Source organism: Trichechus manatus, unplaced genomic scaffold (genome assembly GCF_000243295.1).
Source record: "Trichechus manatus latirostris isolate Lorelei unplaced genomic scaffold, TriManLat1.0 scaffold00061, whole genome shotgun sequence".
Lineage (NCBI taxonomy): Eukaryota > Metazoa > Chordata > Mammalia > Sirenia > Trichechidae > Trichechus > Trichechus manatus.
The window spans coordinates 6174878-6196534 of NW_004443997.1; the positions used below are offsets into that span (position 1 = coordinate 6174878).

Genomic DNA, 21657 nt, shown 5'->3' on the forward strand with positions numbered 1-21657 from the left:
CATAACCATCAAAGAATGTTTTCTTCTGTGTTTAAACCTTTTCTTGAGTTCTTATAATAGTGGTCTTATACAATATTTGTCCTTTTGTGACTGACTAATTTCACTTAGCATAATGCCTTCCAGGTTCATCTATGTTATGAGATGTTTCATGGATTCATCATTCTTTATCGTTGCGTAGTATTCCACTGTGTGAATATACCATAATTTGTTTATCTGTTTGTCCATTGATGGACACCTAGGTTATTTCCATCTTTTTGCTATCGTGAACAGTGCTGCAGTGAACATGAGTGTGCATATACCTATTCGTGTGATGGCTCTTATTTCTCTAGCATATATTCCAAGAAGTGGGATTGCTGGATCGTATGGTATTTCTATTTCTAGCTTTTTAAGGAAGCGCCAAATCGATTTCCAAAGTGGTTGTACCATTTTACATTCCCACCAACAGTGTGTAAGTGTTCCAGTGTCTCCACAACCTCTCTGACATTTATCGTTTTGTGTTTTTTGTACTAATGCTAGCCTTGTTGGGGTGAGATGGTATCTCATTGTAGTTTTGATTTGCATTTCTCTAATGGTTAACGATCACAAGCATTTCCTTATGTGTCTGTTAGCCGCCTGAATGTCTTTTTTGGTGAAGTGCCTCTTCAGATCCTTTCCCCATTTTTTAATTGGGTTATTTGTCTTTTTTGTTGTTGAGATTTTGCAGTATCTTATAGGTTTTAGAGATTAGACCCTGATCGGATTTGTCGTAGCCAAAAATTTTTTCCAGTCTGTAGGGTGTCTTTTTACTCTTTTGGTGAAGTCTTTTGATGAGCATAAGTGTTTGATTTTTAGGAGCTCCCAGTTACCTAGTTTTTCTTCTGGTGCTTGTGCATTGTTAGTTATGGTTTGTATTCTGTTTATGCCATGTGTTAGGGCTCCTAGCGTTGACCCTATTTTTTCTTCCATGATCTTTATCGTTTTAGATTTTATATTGAGGTCTTTGATCCATTCTGAGTTAGTTTTTGTGCATGGTGTGAGGTATGGGTCTTGTTTCATTTTTTTTGCAGATGGATATCCAAATATGCCAGCACCATTTGTTGAACGGATTTTGGGCCTTTGTCAAATATCAGCTGCTCATGATGGATAAATTTACATCTGGATTCTTAATTTTGTTACATTGGTCTATGTATCTGTTGTTGTATCAGTACCAGGCTGTTTTGACTACTGTGGCGATATAATAGGTTCTAAAATCAGGTAGTGTGAAGCCTCCCACTTTGTTCTTCTTCTTCAGTAATGCGTTACTTGTCCAGGGCCTCTTTCCTTTCAATATAAACTTGGTGATTTGTTTGTCCATCTCATTAAAAAATGCCGATGGAATTTGGATCGGGATTGCATTGCATCTGTAGATTGCTTTAGGTAGAATTGACATTTATACAATGTTGAGCCTTCCTATCCATGAGCAAGTATGTATTTCCACTTATGCAGGTCTCCCTTGGTTTCTTGCAGTAGTGTCTTGTAGTTTTCTTTGTATAGGTCTTTTACGTCTCTGGTTAGATTTATTCCTAAGTATTTTATCTTCTTGGGGGCTATTGTAAATGGTATTGATTTGGTGATTTCCTCTTTGAAGTTATCTTTGTTGGTGTAAAGGAATCCAACTGATGTTTGTATGTTTATCTTGTATCCTGATACTTTGCTGAAATCTTCTGTTAGTTCAGGTAGTTTTCTTATGGATTCTTTGGGGTTTTCTGTGTATAAGATCATATCATCTGCAAACAGAGATACTTTGACTTCTTCCCTACCAATTTAGATGCCCTTTATTTCTTTTTCTAGCCTAATTGCTCTGGCTAGGACCTCTAGCACAATGTTGAATTAAGAGTGGTGATAAAGGGCATCCTTGTCTGGTTCCCGCTCTCAAGGAGAATGCTTCAGACTGTCTCCATTTAGGATGATGTTAGCTGTTGGCTTTGTATAAATGCCCTTAATTATGTTGAGGATTTTCCCTTCTATTCCTATTTTGTTGAGAGTTTGTATCATGAATGGGTGTTGGACTTTAAGACAATTCTTTTTAATGAGAAAGCTTTTAGTCATTAAAAAGAAGTTTCTGACTTCATCTCCTACTACTCTGTGGGGACTAACTCTTCTTCAGCATTGCTGGCTGTAGTAGGCAGAATAAAGGCCCCGAATATGTCCACATCCTAATTCCCTGAATCTGTGAATATGTGACCTTACATGACAAAAGCGACTTTACAGATGTGATTAAGTTAAGGATCTTGAGATGGGGAGATTATCCTGGTTTATTTGGGTGTATACAATGTAATCAGAAGTGTGCTTATAAAAGGGAGGTGAGAGGGTTAGAGTCAGGAAAGGAGATGTGATAATACAAGCAGATGTATGAGCGAGAGAGACAGAGAGACATTTGAAGATGCTGCATTGCTGGCTTTGAAGAGAGAGGAAGGGGACATGATCCAAAGAATGCAGGTGGCCTCTAGAATCTGGAAAAGGCAAAGAAAACAGATTCTCCCCTTGAGGTTCCAGAAGGAACCAGCCTGCTGACACCTTGATTTTCATGCTGTGACACCCATTTTATACTTTGGACCTCCAGAACTAGAAGAGAATAAATGTCTGTTGTTTTAAGCCATGAAGTTTGGGTAATTTGTTACAGCAGCAATAGGAAACTAATCCACTTGTCTGCTTTCCGTTTCTCAAACACACCAGGCTCCATCCTGGCCTAGGACCTTTGTCCTTGCTGTTGCTGCTGCTCAGAATGCTCTTCCCCCAGCTATCTGCATGGCTTTCTCCCAGCTTTGGGGTCCCTGCTCAAATGTCACCTTCTTAATGAAGCCGTTCCTGCCTGCTTTATTTAAAATTGCCACTCCTCCCCTGCACTCCCTGAGCAGTTCTTCTGATTGGTTTTTCTCTATAGCACTTACCACCATCAGGCATGGTGCATATTTCATTCATTTTGTTTATTTTCTGTCTTCCCTCTAGTGCATGAGCTCAACGAGGCAGAAATTTTTGTATAGTTTATGTACTATACAAAAATGTAATTTCAATGCCTAAAATATAGTTGATGTTGAGTCGATTTCGACTCCTAGCAACCCCACGTGTGTCAGAGTAGAACTATTTTCAGTAGCTGATTTGTCTAAAGTAGACTGCCAAGACTTACTTCTGAGGTGCCTCTGGGTAGACTCAAACTTCCAACCTTTTGGTTAGCAGCCAAGTGCATTAATGATTTACACCAGTCAGTGGGAGTAGGAGAGGGATTTTAAAAAAAAAAAGTTGACAAGAAGGGTAGCAAGTCAATTTTTTAAAAAGTGTTATTATTACACACAGGCCTAAAATAAACCCAAATGAAAGATATGGGACATATTTAATCGTATTTCCAGGATTAGGTATTTGCCTTGTTGGTGCTCAGCCAAAGTACAAGACACAGTTTATAGTAAGTATATGCTTTTCATCAATTTTGAGAATTTGACATTCATCTAGTCTCCTTCAGGTCTGAATTTTCCAGTTAAACATCAGTTATTCATATGTTAAAGATCCAGAGAGAGGGGACTGGACCACTGTAGCAATCTGATGATATTATTTTCTAGTTGTCCTTGGGGGACAGTTGGTATGAGTCGGCTTCCTGAGTGTCTTTTATTATAAATGGTTTGGGGATTATCAAGCACTCCTGAAATCAGTGGGCTGAAGGATTAGAGGTGTGTGTTACAGTTTATGGGAGCCCTGGTGGTGCAATAGTTAAGAGTTCGGCTGCTAACCAAAAGGCTGGCAGTTTGAATCTACCAGTGCTCCTTGGAAACCTTAAGGGGCAGTTCTGCTCTTTCCTATAGGGTTGCTATGAGTTGGAGTCAACTCGACAGCAATGGGGTTTTTTTTTTTTTTTTGGTTACAGTTTATAACATTTTTGAAGAAACACAGTTAACTGTTATGCCTGAGTATCACAGAAAAATTGTGTAGAATCAAATGGCAGGAACGCTAATTGCCATTTAATTGAGGTTTGAAAATTTATCTTCCCTTGTTAGAAGCTTTGTCTAAGGTCAGAGAAGGAAAAAAAAAATCATTCATCTATAACATGGAGACGACATTTGGAAAAAAGCAGTGTCAGAATGAAAGTTCTAGTAATCAGTTACAATTGTCATGGCATTTAATATCCGGAAAAATGTGTCTTAATCTGTGAGTTCTGTTGGTTTAAATAAAGTATACTTGATGTATTAACTGGGAATTTTCATATCATACAGTTACAACAGTGGTTTTCAGTCTGGGGCAATTTTGCCACCCAGGGAACATTTGGCAATGTCTGGAGACATTTTTGATTGTCATGACTGGAAGAAGGCAGTGTCCTAGTGGGTGGAGCATCCAGGGGGTGGAGGCCAGGGATGTTGCTAAACATCCTACAATGCACAGGACACTGCCCTCCACAACAAAATATGATTCGGCCCAAAATGTCAATAGTGCTGAGGATGAGAAACTCGTGTTACGATTTTGTTTCATATTTATATACTGCCTTTAGATTTATTTATTTTATATTTAAAAAATTGAGATATTCCCATACCATACAGTTTACCCTTGAAAAGTGTACAGTTTAGTGGTTTGAAGTATAGTCAACAAAGTTATACAGCCATCATCACTATCTAACTCCAGAACATTTTCATCACCCCAAAGAGAAACTCCAAACCCATTAGCAGTCACCCCCATTCCCCTCTACCCCTAGCTCTGGTGACAACTGATCTACTTTCTGTCTCTATGGATTTGCCTAGACATTTCATGTCAGTGGAATCATACATTATTTGTCCTTTTGTGTCTGGCTTCTTTCACTGAGCGTAATGTTTTTGAGGTTCATCCATGTTGTAGCATGATCAGTAGTTTGCTTTTTTATGGCTGAGTAGCATGGATAGACCACATTTTATTTATCTGTTAATTCATTGATGGACATTTGGACTGTTTTCACTTTTGGGCTATTATGAATCGTGGTGCTATAAACATTTGTGTACAAGTTTTTGTGTGGACATATGTTTTCTTTCTCTTGGTTAACTCTGTGCTTAACTTTTTGAGGATGTCCCAAACTGCACCATTTTACATTCCCACCAGCAATATACGCACTTCCAGTTTCTCCACATGCTCGCATACATTTGTTATTGTCTGTCTTTTTTATTGTAGCCATCATAGTTAGTATGAAAAGAGCCCTGGTGGCTCAATGGTTAAGCACTCAGCTGCTAACTGAAGGGTTAGCAGTTCCAACCCACTAGCTGCTCTGAGGGAGAAAAGACCTGACAATCTGCTCCCTTAAAGATTATAGCCTAGGAAACTCTGTGGGACAGGTCTACCTATGAGTTGGAATTGATTTGACAGCACACGACAACAACAAAAACAGTTAGTGTGAAGTGGTATCTCATTGTCGTTTGGTATACATTTCCCTAATGACTAATGTTGAGCATATTTTCATGTGCCTATTGCCATTTAAGGTGCCCTGGTGGCACAGTGGTTAAGTGCTCCGTGCTAAATGATAGGTCGCCGGTTCGAACCCACTAGCTGCTCTGTAGGAGAAAGATGTTGCAGTTTGCTTCTGTAAAGATTACAGCCTTGATTCAGAAAAACCAGATGGTGCCTGATTACCACCACCGACTGCTCTGGCAAGGATCGCAATAGAGGGTTCCGGACTGAGTGGGAGAAAAACATAGAAAAAAATTGAAATTCACACACATACACACACACACACACAAGACCAGGCTTGCTGATCTTACAGAGACTGGAGAAACCCTGAGAATATGGCCCCTGGATACCCTTTTAACTCAGTACTGAAGTCACAACTGAGGTTCACTCTTCAGGCAAAGATTAGACAGGTCTGTAGGGCCTACAATAACACACGTGAGGGACGTGCTTCATAGTTCAGTCATGTATACGAGACTACTGGGCATATCAGCCTAAAAGCAAAGATGAGAAGGCAGAAGGAACAGGAAAACTAGACAAATGGAAACGGGGAGCCCGGGGTGGATAAGAAGAGAGTGTTGAAATTGCGGGGTTGGCAACCAGTGTCATGAAACAATTTGTGCATTGTAAAATGAGAAACTAATTTGCTCTGTAAACTTTCACTTAAAACACACACACACACACACACACAAGATTACAGCCTTGAAAACCCTATGGGACAGTTCTACTCTGCCCTATAGGGTCTCTGTGAGTTGGAATCAACTCTACCACAATGAGTACAAGTTTATGTATTGACCATTTGCATGCAGTATTTTATTCGGAGAAATGTCTATTCATCCTTTGCCTGTTTTTAAATCGGCTTCTTTGTCTGTGTTGAATTCTAATACTTCTTTATCAGACATATGATTTACAAAGATTTTCTGCCAGTCTGTGGGTTGCTGTCATGGATTGAATTATGTCCCCCAAAAAATGTGTATATCAATTAGGCGAGGCCATGATTCCCAGTATTGTGTGGCTGTACTCCATTTTGTGATTGTAATTTTATGTTAAAGAAGTTTAGGGTGGGATTGTAACACCCTTACTAAGGTCACATCCCTGATCCAATGTAAATGAGTTGCCCTGGGGTGTGGCTTGCACCACCTTTTATCTTACAAGAGATAAAAGGAAAGGGAAGCAAGCAGAGAACTGGGTACCTCACACTACCAAGAAAGCAGTACTGTGAGCAGAGTGCGTCCTTTGGATGTGGGGTCCCTGTGCGGGGAAGCTCCTAATCCGGGGGAACATTGATGAGAAGGCCAACAGAGAGAGAAAGCCTTCCCCTGGAGCTGATGCCCTGAATTTGGACTTTTAGCCTTCTTTACTGTGTGGAAATAAACTTCTCTTTGTTAAAGCCATCCACTTGTGGTATTTCTGTTAGAGCAGGACTAGATGACCAAGATAGTTGCTGTCTTTAGATTTTACAAAGCATATTCACATCTCTCAGCTCTTAAATCTTACAACTAGGCATGCATTTAGCCTGGGAGAGGTTAAGTGATACATGCAGAATCGGAGGTTAGTTCATTCATGAATTCATAAACTTTTACTGAGGGCCTGCAGAGTTAATTATTGGCTTAAGAGAAGTGGAAACGAGTATCTACAATTTGATTTCCATTTGAGTTTAAAATCTCTACTTAATAGGACTTGTAGGTGTATGGATATTATCCTGTCACTGACAGTGTTATACTTCAGGACAGATTTTGAAATGTTCTTTTTTAAATTTTTCTGTATTTCATTTCTTTTGTTGTTGTTGTTGGGAATATACACAGCAAAACATGCACAAATTCAATAGTTTCTACATGAACAGTTTAGTGACATTGATTACATTCTTGTGCAACCATTCTCACCCTCTTTTTCTGAGTTGTTCCTTCCTCATTAACATAAACTCACTGCTCCTTAAGGTTCTTATCTAATCTTTCAAGTTGCTGTTGTCAATTTGATCCCGTATAGATAGTTCTTAAAGGAATATAATGTTCAAGGCGGGCCTTTTTTTTACTACTTAAGCTAAACTATTGTCCAGTTTTAAGATGGCTTCAGGGGATATTTTTGGTTTAAGGTTTAAAGATTATCTCAGAGCAATATTTTCAGGTATTCATCCACCCTTTATGGCTCCAGAAAGTTGAGAACCCATGAGAATTTGAAATCCTATTCTGCATTTTCCCCCTTTTGATCAGGATTCTTCTATGGAATCTTTGGTCAAAATGTTCAGTAGTGGTAGCCGGGCACCACCCAATTCTTCTGGTCTCATGACAAAGGAGGCAGTTGTTCACGACGGCAATTAGTCACATATTCCATATCCTCCTCCTTTTCCTGACTCTTCTTCTTCCTCTGTTGCTCCAGGTGAATAGAGACAAATTGTTGTGCCTTGGATGGCCGCCTGTAAGCTTTTAAGACCCCAGGCACTACACAATGAATTAGGAGGTAGAACAGAAGCATTAAAAATGTTATTAGGCCAATTAACTCAGATGTCCCCTGAAACCATGACCCTAAGCCTCCAAACCAAGGAACCAAATCCCATGAGGTGTTTGGTTGTACATAAGCAGCTTCAGCAGCTACTCTTTTATTTTATTTTTGTCATTGTAGTAAATATATCTATTACACAATTTTTGCCAATTCAACTTTTAAACAGGTGTAGAACCTACTGACATCAGTTACAATAATCGGTTGTGCAAATCTACCCTTAATCAATGCAATTTTTCCATCACCGTTAACTCCCATCTTCCCCCTCCCTTCCGCCCCTGGTAACTACTAATAAACTTTGGTCTCTATACAGTTGCCTTTTCTTGTCTTTTTATAGAAGTGAGGTCATACAGTATTTGTCCTTTTTTGATTGGCTTATTTCATTCAGCATGTCTTCAAGTTCCATCCATACTGTAGCATGCAACAAAACTTCATTTCTCTTATTGGCTGAGTAGTAGTCCGTTGTATGTATGTACCACATTTTGTTTATTCATTCATCTGTTAGTGGGCATTTAGGTTGTTTCCACCTTTTGACTATCGTGAATAGTGCTCCAGTGAACATTGGTGTGCAAGTCTATTTTTGAGACTCTGCTTTCAAGTCTTTTGGATATATACCTAGAAGTGGAATTTCTGGGTCATATGGTAGTTCTATTTTTAGTTTTTTGAAGAACCGCCACACTGTTTACACAATAGCTGTACGATTTTGCATTCCCATCGGCGATGGGTAAGGGTTCCAATTTCTCCACATCCTTGCCAACATTTGTTATTTTCAATTTTTTTTTTTTTTATCTTAGTCATCTTGGAGCCGTGGTTGTGCAGTGGTTAAGAGCTTGGCTGCTAACCAAAAGGTCAGCAATTCCAGTTCAACAGCCACGTCTTAGAAACCCTATGGTGCAGTTCTACTCTGTTCTATAGGGTTGCTATGAGTTGTAATCGACTCAACAGCAGCAGGTTTGGGTTTGTTTTTCAGCCATCCTAGTGAGAGTCACTGTGAGTCAGAAGCGACTTGATGGCATACAACAACAACAACAGTGGGAGTGAAATGGTACCTCATTGTGGTTTTGATTTGCATTTCTCTGATGGCTAATGCTGCTGAGCATCTTTTCATGTGTTTGGTGGCCATTTGAATGTCCTCTTTAGTGAAATGACTTTTCAAGTCCTAAGTCCTTTGCCCATTTTATAATTGGGTTGTCTTTTTGTTGTTGTCAAAGTTTTATATATATTTTCGTTATTAGATTCTCATCGGGTATGTGGTTTCCAAAGATATTCTCCCAGTCGGTAGCTTGTCTTTTCATGTTTTTGGTAAATTCTTTTGATGAACAAAAGTTTTTAATTTTTATGAGACTTATTTATTTTGTCTATTGCTGTTTGTGCTTTTGTTATTATATTAAATAATCCATCTTTGAAAGCTAGACCTGATAGCGTTGCCCCTGCTTGTTCTTCTAAGAATTTTATGGTTTTAGTTTGCACCTTTAGGTCCTTAATCCATTTTGAGTTTGTTTTTGTGTATGGTGTGAGGCATGGATCCTGTTTTATTTTTCTGTATGTGGAAATCTAATTTCCCCAGCACCATTTATTGAAGATACCCTTCTTTTCTCAACAAATGGACTCAGCACCTTTTTCAAAAATCGGTTGACCATAGATGTGTGGGTTTATTTCTGGACTCTCAATTCTATTTCATTGGTCTATTGTTATACCAGTAGCAGGCTGTTTTGATTACTGTAGCTGTATACTATATTTTAAAATAAGGAAATGTGAGTCCTACTTTGTTCTTCTCTTTCAACATTGCTTTAGCTATTCGGGGCCTCTTGCCATTCCATGTAAAGTTGAGGATTCATTTTCCTAGTAAAGAAGGCTGTTGGAATTTTGATAGGGATTGCATTGAATCTATAGATTTCTTTGGTTAGTATTGACATCTTAACAGTAATAAGTCTTCCAATCCATGAACCTGGAACACCTTTCCATTTATTTAGGTCTTCTTTAATCTCTTTCAGCAGTGTTTTGTAGTTTTCTTTGTATAAGTCCTTCATATCCCTGGTTAGATTTATTCCTAGGTATTTTATTCTCTTAGATGCTATTGTAAATGGAATTGTTTCTCTAATTTCCCTTTCAGATTTCTCACTGCTGGTGTATAGAAACCCAAATGATTTTTGTTAGTTGACCTTGTACCCTGCAACTTGGCTAAATTACTCTACTAGCTCTAGAAGGTTTTCTTGTGGGCTCTTTGGGATTTTCTATATATTGGATCATATCATCCTCGAACAGAGATACTTCTTTTCCAATCTGGGTACCTTTTATCACTTTTTCTTGTCTTATTGCTCTGACTAGGACTCCTAATACAATATTGAATAGAAGTGGTGAGAGTGAGAAATGTTCTTTTTGACAATGAATAGGATGCCATTCATCTTCAATTTGTTATTCCCGGCATAGCAGACCATATGATTATCTGATTCAAAATGGCCAATACTAGTCTATTTCAGCTCACTAATTCTTAGGATGTTGATATTCAAGCATTCCATTTTGTTTTTGACAACTTACAATTTTCCTTGATTCATACTTCACACATTCTACATTCTGATTACTAATGGGTGTTTACAGCTGTTTCTTCTCATTTTGAGTTGTGCCACATTAGCAAATGAAGTCCTGAAAGCTTTACTCCACCCATGTCAGTAAGGGTGACTCTACTTTGAGGAGTCAGCTTTTCTTCAGTCATATTTTGAGTGCCTGCCAACCTGAGGGGCTCATCTTCTGGCACTATATCTGACAATGTTCCACTGTTATCCATAAGGTTTTCACTGGGCAGATTGTTTCAGAAGTAGATCCCAGGTCCTTCTTCCTAGTTGGTCTTAGTCTGGAAGCTTTGCTAAATTGGTCCACCATGGGTGACCCTGTGGTATTTGAAATACTGGTGGCGTAGCTTCAAGCATCACAGCAACATGCAAGCCACCACAATTCGACAAACTTACAGCCTTCAGTATGAATTACACTGTAACATAAAACAAAAATCCACACAACTGGACCAATAAGCAACATCATGATAAACAAAGAAAATATTGAAGCTGTCAAGGATTTCATTTTACTTTAATCCACAATCAACGCCCATGGAAGCAGCAGTCAATAAATGAAATGACATTTTTGATTTGTATTTCTTTATTCATTCTATTCATTGCTTATACACTGTAGTGTTCCACAAAGAATATGTAGTGGCCAGTAATTGTCCTAAACGGAAATTAGGTTGGATTCAGGGCAGTGGAAAATGGTGCTGTTAATACTGAATTCTAATTTAGGATGAACAAGTCCCAAGATTCAAGTAAAGGCTTCTATTTCTGATACCTGAAACTAACAGGTTTAGCTGGACTACAAAAATCAGTGGAAGCATTGACTAGATCCACATTCACAGCTTTTCTGAGATTTTTTATATCAAGTCAACAGCTGGTTTCAACAGTCTACAACCTACTTTGCATGTCCGCTCACTTTGCCCCCCCGCAAATTTTAGGTAGGCTCCTCACTGTATGGCATCAGGGGAATTTCTTAGAGGACTGGGCCAACCTTTGCAACACGACAGCAGTCTACTGCCTTCTGAGAAGCAGGTTTTGTGTAGAGGAAAGGGCTTTGGGGTCAGAAAGTCCAGGAGTTCCAAACCCAGCTCTACCACCTACCGCTGTATGACGCAGAATAAGTCACTTCACCTCTCTCAGCCTCAGTTTTCCCGTTTGTAAAATGTGGATAATATTTCTTCCCTTATATGGCTGTAGTGAGAATTAAATGAGGTAAGGTGCTTGATAAAAAAAAAAAAGGGGGTGGTGTGGAGCATGATGAATACAGCTATCATTATTATCTCAGAAACAAGTTATATTTGGGAAAAAATGTATGTGAAGCAAGTCTGTAGCTTTGAGTTTACATGATGATTTGATGTGTGTGTGATAATACATCTCCAGTTCTATCCAGGAGAGGGATTAGAAGAACACAGGAAGTACCCTTCATCCTCGCTATTAAATTTTTTTATATACATATGTAGAATATATAGATAATTTAATAGTTATAAAACAAACATCCATAGTATCACCACTCAGGTTAAGAAATAGAATATAGCAGCACACTGAAAGGCCTCCACCCAACCCCACATAACCACTATCCTAACTTTTGCTTTCTTTATGGTTATACCACCTGTATGTGCATCTCTAAACAACATCGTTTTGTTTTGTTCGCTTTTGAAATTTATGTTAGTGGAATCATACTTTATTGTATTGCTTCCTTCACTCAGCATTGTTTTGAGACCCATTATGTCATTGTGTTTAACTGCAATTCATTCCTTTTCATTGCTGAATGAATACACTGCAATTTAATGATTTATCCTTTCTACTGCTGATGGACATGTGGGTTGCTTCCAGTTTTGTGCCATTATGTTGTACAATACTATTTATACTTCTGTGTACATGTCTCCTGGTGTATATAGTTAGGAGTTTCTCTAGGGTATATACCCAGGAGTGAGTCACAGAATGCGCATATCTTCAACTTTAGCAAATACAGGTAGTCGCCAACTTAAGATGTATTCGAGTTATGGCGAACTGCACTTACCACCATCTGTTTTTTGTACATCTTATCTCTAGTCATATGTACTACATACAGTGTTGCAGCACAGAATTTGCTGATGTTATCATTCTCAGATGTTCACTCGAAGATGTTCAGTGTTATGATTTACAGTGAAAGGATTAACTAAAGTTTTTTCTAAACTAAATCAGAGGTTTCAGTTGCTTGAACACATGGACCCAAACACTGATTGTTTTGCTAAAGTCGGTAGGCAGATTCAGGAAGCAGTGAGATGTTACCGCAAGATATATGAAGAAAAAAAGAAAAGCATCATTTTCTGACTAGAAATGCTATCCCTGTTCCCGAGGATAATCCAGATGATCCAGAACCTTCCACAAGTGGAATTATTACTGCTGCTGACCAAATGCCAACGGTGTCCAACTCTTTTTCATTATGGGAACAAATTTTTTTGATTTGTGTATTTTTTATGTATGTATGTACATATTAAAATATATCTGTAAGTTTATATGTAATGTTTCCAACCCCCAAAGACAAATGAAGACCAGATTTATAAAGATACTGATAATAAAAGCAATAATAATGAAAACTAAAAATAAATCAATAAGATATTCGACTTACATCAGAACCTACCTACCGCAGAGTCAACGGAACCCTTTCTTAAGTGGGGACTACTTGCAGTCCAGACTTTTCTGAAGAGAGTCTACCAATTTACACCTCCATCAGACCTTCTCTTTTTTTGCCAACACCGTCAGACCTTCTCTCTCTTTCTTTCTTTTTGCCATTCTGGGTGTGTGTGTGTTACTCTATCTCCTTGTGGTTTTAATTTTCATGTTTCGTTATTACTAGTGAAGATTACTAATGGTGTTGGCCAAGAAGATTATTGAATATACCGTGGGCTGCCAAAAGAACGAACAAACCTGTCTTGGAAGAAATATAGCCAGAATGCTCCTTAGAAGCAAGGATGACAAGACTTTGTCTCATGTACTTTGGACGTGTTATCAGGAGGGACCAATCCCTGGAGAAGGACTTCATGCTTGGTAAAGTAGAGGGTCAGCGGAAAAGAGGAAGACCCTCAACGAGATGGATTGACACAGTGGCTGCAATGATGGGCAGAAGCATAACAACTATCATGAGAATGGTGCAGGACTCGGCAGTGTTTCCTTCCATTGTACATGCGGTCGCTATGAGTGAGAACTGACTCCACGGCACCTAACAACAATGAAGTTGAGCACCTTTGCATACTTTTTTGGCCGTTTGCATTTCCACTTTAGCAAAATGCTTGCTTAAATCTCTTGCCTCCATTGTTTTAGACAAATGCCTATTGAAATGGTCTCAGTGACCTCACCATCTCACTGAAGGACAGTCAGTACAGAGATGTAGCGACCGAGGCAGGTTGAAGTTCACGTTTAAACCATTTGCTGCCTCAGCTGTAGCAGAGAACCACTTGTTTTCCCAAAGTAACAGGTACTTGCACTTTAGCTAGGTTTGCGGGAGAAGACCGGGCAGAGGGTCCTGGCTGCTTTCCTCTTCGCAGGTGACCATGAAAGCAGGCTAGTCCCCAGCGACTTCCTCAGGGACCAGAAAGACGTAAACAGACGCGTTCGCACACTGCATCCTGCTCAACCGCCAATTTCAAACTTCCAAGACCAGCCCTGCCGGGTTTGGCGTTCCCCTTTTTCCATTGGTCACAAATCAAAGGAAGAGCAATTTGGTTGGCTCTGCCTTTCACTTCCTCCCGTACCTTTAAGAACTTGGGCGGGACTTGGCTGAGACGTAGCTGTCCATCATAGGGGCGGCATTCTGATTGGTCCTTACAGGGGTGGGCCCCGCCCGCGCAGTTCCAAGATTCAAACGCGGCGGCGGGAGGAGCAGCGCGGAGCGGGGGCGGACCTGTCGGGTCCGCTGAACGTGAGTCTGGTTCCGCATCCCACCTCATCCCACTTTGCGAGGCTGCCTCCCACCCGCACCAATCCAGACCTCCCTTTTCGCAGCGAGGAGGGCGGCATTCCTCTCCCAGGGCTGTCGGGGTCCAGGAGGAGCTTCCCTGACCAGGCGGGGCGCGTGCCCACTCTCCCCGGGAGCCTAGGGGCCGGCCAGCTGGTGCTTGATTTGGGTGGGTCCTGAGTGTGTTCTACTCTGCTTTCTGTCAGCATTACCTGCATTCTGTGTAGTGGAGTCGACGGCTCCTTATGTGTGTGACTTGGGGGCAGTTACCTTAACCTCTCTGTGCTTTACTGTCTTCAAACTCTCGGTAATCACTCCATCAGTTTCCCCCTCTTTCACCCTGCTCCTGCCCCTCTGGCCTCCCTGCAATTGTCAGAGAAGGCCAGGTCCTGCCTCAGGACCACTGCCCTCGCTGCTCCTTCTGCCAGGGGTGCCTGTCTTTCCCCAGAGATCAGCAAGGCTTTCTGTTCACCTCCTTCAGGTCTTTGTTCAAATGTTACCTTCTCAGTGAAGTCTCCTCCTCCGACACTTAAAAATTGTACCTCTCCCCTATAGCCTTTACCTTGTTCTTTTTTTTTTTTTTAACCCCATAGAACTTACTACCTTCCAACGTAGTATGTAATTAGCTTTTTTCAGTTATTCATCCAATTTTATTTATTAGTACCTACTAGGTGCCAGGCTGTGTGTGGCATCCCTGCCCTTGTGGAGCTCACGTTCTAAGGGAGGCAGATGATAAATACTGATGATACATACTGAGATAAGTGTATCACCTGTTGTTACAATGAGTTAAAATCTTGTTGTTAATCTTCATCACCAGACTGAGCTTCCTAAGGCCAAGACAGTGTCCGATTTCCACTGCCCTGTCCCTGATTTCTTGAGGGAGATCGAGGTCTCTAAAGCCCTTCCTACTCAAAACAGCAGGTGGCTTAGAGATTGTCAGTACACAGTTGGACTTTTCCAACCCCTCTTCAGCAGCAGTGGAGAGATGTTGAAGTTCAAGTATGGAACGCGGAGTGCACTGGACGCCGGTGCTACTGAACCCATTGCCAGCCGGGCCTCCAAGCTGAATCTTTTCTTTCAGGTAACCGGCTGCCCTGCCAACTTTGCTCACTTGTGTTTGTGTCCTTAGCAGTTCCTTGTCACTTGCCTTTGCTTTTATTATAGGATTGAAGCTGGTATTCTAGGAGAGAAAAAAATATTCTGGGAGAAATCCTATTTGGTGCTTTGTACCTAATCTTATTTCTTTTTCATTCAAGGTATGTTTACTTTTTAGATTAAAAAAAAAAAAAGGTTTATGCACACACCTGTATAACCCACTTCTCTTTCAAGATGAACATTTCCATCACCTGGAAAGTTTAATTCTAACTTTAAAACTTAAGGTCACGAGATTATTTCCAAGTAGACTTGTAATTCTTTTGTTTCGGGTAAAGCTGGACACCGTTGAAATAGAACTCTTTGTTTAACGTGTGTATATATTCGCAAGTCAGGGGGGCCATATGTAGATAGCGGTGAAGATTTGGGTTTGAATCCTGACCTTAGTAATTGGCTATGTTACTTTTGGTAAGTCATTTATCTTTTCTGAACCCATTTGCTACTCTTTAATATAGAAGTTATAGCACCTATGTAGTTCACAGGGCTGTTGTGAGGATTAAATGAGATAAGCCTTATAAAGATTTGTGCCTGGCTCTTGGTAAGCTCATTTATAAGTGGTGCTTGTTGTATGCCGTCGAGTCGATTCCGACTAATAGCGACCCTACAGGTAGCTATTGTTAATACTAAGTGCGGAAATAATATTAGTTGTAATAATAAATTTCTGTTTACTTAGTAGTAACTATGTTTAGTAAAGTATTTTTGTAGGGTACCTGTGTAATGATAAATAGTAATGTGTTTTTGATAAAATATTTTTCAAAATATTGGTATTGGGGAATGTTCAAATAGATTAGAGTGGGAACGAATTGAAGAGCTTAGGTTGTTCTATGGGGACCATTTCCATCATCAGTTTAAATCGTGACATATTTTTCACAGTCTGTCCCCAATCTTAGCTGCCCGGAGCACCACTACCTTTTAGCCCCTTTATCATTTTATTCCCAAACTTCTCCGAGTTATTGGAAAACAATTGCTCATTGCTATCATTTATTTTGTGCTTCTTATGTACAGAGTATGTAATAGCTATTAAAGGCTTCCAGTGTGCCAGGCACAGAGGCAAGCATGTTCCCTATCATCTTGGTTCAGCCTCATAACTGAGGTAGGGACTATTCTCATTTACATTTTAAATAGGAGGAGACTGAGGCATAGAGAGAGGCAAGGACTTGCCCAAGATCATTCGTCCTTACCCACGTCAGCCAGCCTGATCCCAAAGCCTGGGCATGTAACCACTGAACCACACTGCCAGAGTATGTCAGAGCTTATTTAGTGACTCTTCTATTCACATGCCATTATAGCCACAGTGTTTGAGGATAAACCCCCAATTTGTCTCTTTCAAGTTCTCTATATCAATGCTGATCTTTCTAGATGTTCTGTCTGTGGTTGAAAGTGGTGTATTGACATGTCCTACTGATATTACAGGTCTGTTTTTTTCTTCAACTTTGTTAGAGTTTGCTTAATATATCTGTAGGCTCTAGTGTTAGATGTGCCTGACCCAAGCCATGATGTTTTCAGTCACCTCATATGCATGTGAAAGTTGGGCAATGAATAGGGAAGACAAAAGAAGAATTGATGCCTTTGAATTATGGTATTGGCAAAGAATATCGAATATACCATGGACTGCCAAAAGAATGAACAAATCTGTCTTGGAAGTAGTACAGCCAGAATTCTCCTTAGAAGTGAGGATTGCGAGACTTTGTCTCACATACTTTGGACGTGTTAACAGGAAGGACCAGTCCTTGGAGAAGGACATCATGCCTGGTAGAGGGTCAGTGAAACAGAAGAAGACCCTCAAGGAGACGGATTGACACAGTGGCTGCAACAGTGGGCCCAAGCATAACAACGATCATGAGGATCACACAGGACCAGGCAGTGTTTTGTTCTGTTGTACATAGGGTGGCCATGAGTTGAAACCGACTCAACGGCACCTAACAACAACAACAACAGTGTTAGATGCGTATATATTTATTATTGTTGTATCTTCTTGATGAATTGACCCCTTTTATCATTACATAATGTCCTTCTTTGTCTCTTATAACAGATGTTGACTTAAAGTCTATTTTGTCTGATATTAATTCTTCTCTCTTTAATGATGAGTTTCCTTCCCCTCCCAGGCAAGCTGTTATTTAGAAGTGTAGTGTACACCTAATGTTTGCCTTGTGTAAATATCTAAGGATACTGTTTCTGTTTCCATGCAGTGCCATTTTAATGAGGTTTAGACATAGTAGCATCTTTGTTTTCCATTCAGGCAAACAATACATTAGCCTGGGACTCAGTTTGTCTCTTTTCCTTCTACTTTCCAGTAAATTCTAGGCCAGTGGTTGGCAGACTTTCAGATTTTTTCAGCCAGCAAAATTTTACAAACCTGCTGGGCCAACACAAGTTTGCCAACTTTTTATTTTGCTAAGTATAGATGTAAAAACAAACAGGTAAAAAGAAAAACCTATTGTCTTCTTTATTTTGTAAAGAAAGGACATTTTAAGAAAACCAAGAGAGGGGTGCACAATCTCCGAATAATGGATCATGCCCACATTTGAAGACATTTAGCTTTTATAAAAAAAGTCATCATGTGGTGCTTCTTTTTTTCTCATTTCACTGCAGACTGTTAAACTTTGTTTAGAATCAGTATGTATTTCTGAACTGCTGCTCTAGTCGGTCTAAACTCATTGAAGAAGCAGCGGAAACAATCTTGTTATTTTCATGTGTTAGTAGCAGAACTGTGACTCAAGTGATTGATAAGGTGGCCTTGTGACCCTTGTGGTTTCCAAACCTAGCTAAGGTCTGACTCTCTTGAGAAGCTTGTTAATAAAAGAGTCTAAGCTACAATGTGGAAAGCTCTAATTCCATAGGTAGGACCAGAGAATCTGTGCGTGTGTGTGTGTGTGTTTAATAAGTTCTCTAGGTGATTCAAATGTGGTCTGTCTGTCATCTAGTGCAGCATAACAAACCACTACCAAGTTTAGTGGTTTAAGGCAACAATGACTCATTTTTTTCCTATGATTCCGTGGATTAGCTGAACTCATCTGGGAGGTTCTTCTGCTCTACTCTGTGGAAATCAGCTGAGGTCACTCAGGGGCCACAATCAGCTGGGAACTTGGCTGGGGCTAGAACATCTGGGTGCTGACTGCTGGCTGAGGTGTCTCAGTGCTTCTCCGCATGGCCTCTTTCCATGAGGTCTGTCATGGATTGAATTGTGTCCCCCCAAAACCGTATGTATCAATTTGGCTAGGCCACGAATTCCCAGTGTTGTGTGGTTATCCTCCATTTTGTGATTTTAATTTTACGTTAAAGAGGATTGGGGATTGTAACACCACCGTTACCCAGGTCATATCCCTGATCCAATGTAAAGGGAGTTTCCCTGGGGTGTGGTCTGCATCACCTTTTATCTCCCAAGAGATAAAAGGAAAAGGAAGCAAGCAGAGAGAGGGCACCTCATACCACTAAGAAAGAAGCATCAGGAGCAGAGTGCGTCCTTTGGACCCAAGGTTCCTGTGCAGAGAATCTCCTAGTCTGGGGGATGATTGATGACTATGAGGACCTTCCTCCAGAGCCTACAGAGAGAGAAAGCCTTCCCCTGGAGCTGACACCCTGAATTTGGACTTGTAGCCTACTAGACTGTGAGAAAATAAATGTCTCTTTGTTAAAGCCATTCACTTGTGGTATTTCTGTTAGAGCAGCACTAGATGACTAAGACAAGGTCTTTTATCACTCAGTAGTCAAGCCAACGGGTTGTAAATTTTTTCTGTAAACAGTAAATACTGTAGGCTTTGTGGACAATATGGTCTCTGTTGCAGCTACTCAGCTCTGCCATTGTAGCATCAAAGCAGCCATAGATAACATATGAATGAATGGGTGTGGCTGTGTTCCAATAAAACTTTATTTCTAAAAACAGGTAGTGGGCCAGAAATGACTCATGGGCTGGCCATAGTTTGCTGACCTGTGGTGTAGGCCAAACTTCTTTGTATGGTGTCTGGTTTCCCAAAAGAGCAAAGCAGAAGCTGCCAGACTTCTTAAGGGTTCTACCCAGAACTGGCACAATGTTACTTGTGTCACATTCTGTTGGTTGAATTGAGTCACAAGGACATAGGTTCAAGGGAAGGGGAAATAGACTCCAGCTCTTGATGAGAAGAGTGGCATGTGCATATAGGGATGGAGGGATTGTTGGTAGCCATCCATGCAGGGAGACCTTTACACAATCCATGGCTTGGCTTATGAGAACCATTGCCTTAGGGCAGGGGTTGCAAACTCATGCCTTTGAGGGCCAGGCAGTGAGTATAAATGAATCAAGTGGACTAGGTGGAGGACTTGAGTCAGGCTTATGGTGTACTGCAGAACACACTTGCCACCTAGAGGGGCAGCGTTACTTGTTAGGTGCCATTGAGTAGAACTGCCCCATAGGGTTTTCTAAACTATGATCTTTACGGGAGCAGATCGCTAGGTCCTTCTTCCATGGAGCCACTGGGTGGGTTCGAACTGCCAACTTTTTGGTTAGCAGCTGAGCACTTACTGTTGTGCCACCAGGGTTCCTTACCAGGTAGGAATGTGGACCCAATATTGCACCATCCTCCAGTTTTTCAAGAAAAGTCAGAAATCCCAATTTTTATGTTAAATCTCCAATTTTATAATATTGGCAGATAATTCAAACTACAGGTCGTCCCCAGTTTACAACGGGGTTCCATTCTGACGACTCTTTCATAGGTCAGTTCTGACCTGGTTTTTTTTTTTCATAATTATTGACTTTTATTATCAGTATCTTTATAAATCTGATCTTTGAACATCTGTGAGTGAACATCTGAGAATGAGAACATCAACAAATTATGTGCTGCAGCATTGTATGTAGTACATATTACTAGCAATAAGATGCACAAAAAACAAACAAAAAAAAATAGATGGTCATAAGCAGTTCGTCGTAATTCGAATACATTGTAAGTCTGGGACTACCTGTATTTCATAGCCCTGGTGGTGTAGTGGTTAAGAGCTATGGCTGCTAACCAAGAGGCTCGCAGTTTGAATCCACCAGCTGCTCCTTGGAAACCCTACAGGGCAGTTCTAATCTGTCCCGTAGGGTCCCTATGAGTTGGAATTGACTGATGGCAATGAGTTTGGTTTGGTTTTAGATACCTGTATTTCAGACACTATGGGTCAAACAAAACATGTCTGTGGGCAAGTTACAATTTGCTAGTTTTTAACTGTTCTAGATCATGCTTTATGATAGTTACTACATTTACACTACTCTAGACTATCAGAATAAATTAAAGGAACTGAAATTATATTGACAAACTTCTGGGCACACATGATAGATGTGATAAACGTTTCCTGTTGTCGAGACATGAAAATATTTCATAACCAGTGGAGTGAATGTTCTCACGAGCCTCAACAGTCAAGAATAAAGGGCCTTTTCTTATTAATGGCATGGTTGTGAAGTTTTTCTTCCCAGGTGCTGGTGAAAGAAATTTGCAGTAATGGAACTGTACTAGTGATAACTTAATGACTGTCAATTGACGTTGCTTTAAAAAATAAAGCCCCAGAATTGTGATGTTGGCGTGTGTCGTGAGCAGTCACTGGAGCTGGCGGTTTGTAATTTACTCTGCGTGGTTGTTATTGATCAAAGCTTTTCATTATTGACAGTGTCTCCATCTGCTGTTTTCTGTTTTTAGGGGAAACCTCCCTTTATGACTCAACAGCAGATGTCTCCTCTTTCCCGAGAAGGGATATTAGATGCCCTCTTTGTTTTCTTTGAAGAATGCAGTCAGCCTGCTCTGATGAAGATTAAGCATGTGAGCAACTTTGTCCGGAAGTGTAAGTTTGGGGAACTTTGTATTGAAAACTACTGCTAGAAAAAACTAGAAAGATACTGGAGGCAGAATGAGTTAGTGGTTGGTGGCTATGGGCAAGAACTCTGCTCTAGAGTAAGACAAACCCAGGTGGAAGTTCAGGCTCCATCAGGTGTAGTTAGTTGGGAGACTGGCTGAGTTGGGCTGCTTGGTTGCAAGGGACGGAAACCTACCTCAAACTAAAACCCAAAAATCAAACCCGTTGCCATCGAGTCAATTCCGACTCATAACAACCCTATAGGACAGAGTAGAACTGCCCCACATGGTTTCCAAGGCTGTA

At 40.4% G+C, this 21657-nt stretch overlaps 1 protein-coding gene across 2 annotated transcripts in view; it reads left to right on the forward strand.

Moving 5' to 3' along the window:
• Window positions 1–15385: 15385 nt before the first annotated feature.
• Window positions 15386–21657, forward strand: part of CIT (citron rho-interacting serine/threonine kinase) — a 180839-nt gene continuing 174567 nt past the window's right edge. For both annotated transcript variants that reach the window (XM_004379026.1, XM_004379027.1), the window contains exons 1-2: window positions 15386–15481; window positions 21201–21342. In XM_004379026.1, the coding sequence (XP_004379083.1) occupies window positions 15386–15481; window positions 21201–21342 (238 nt within the window). The remainder of the gene's footprint in view (window positions 15482–21200; window positions 21343–21657) is intronic.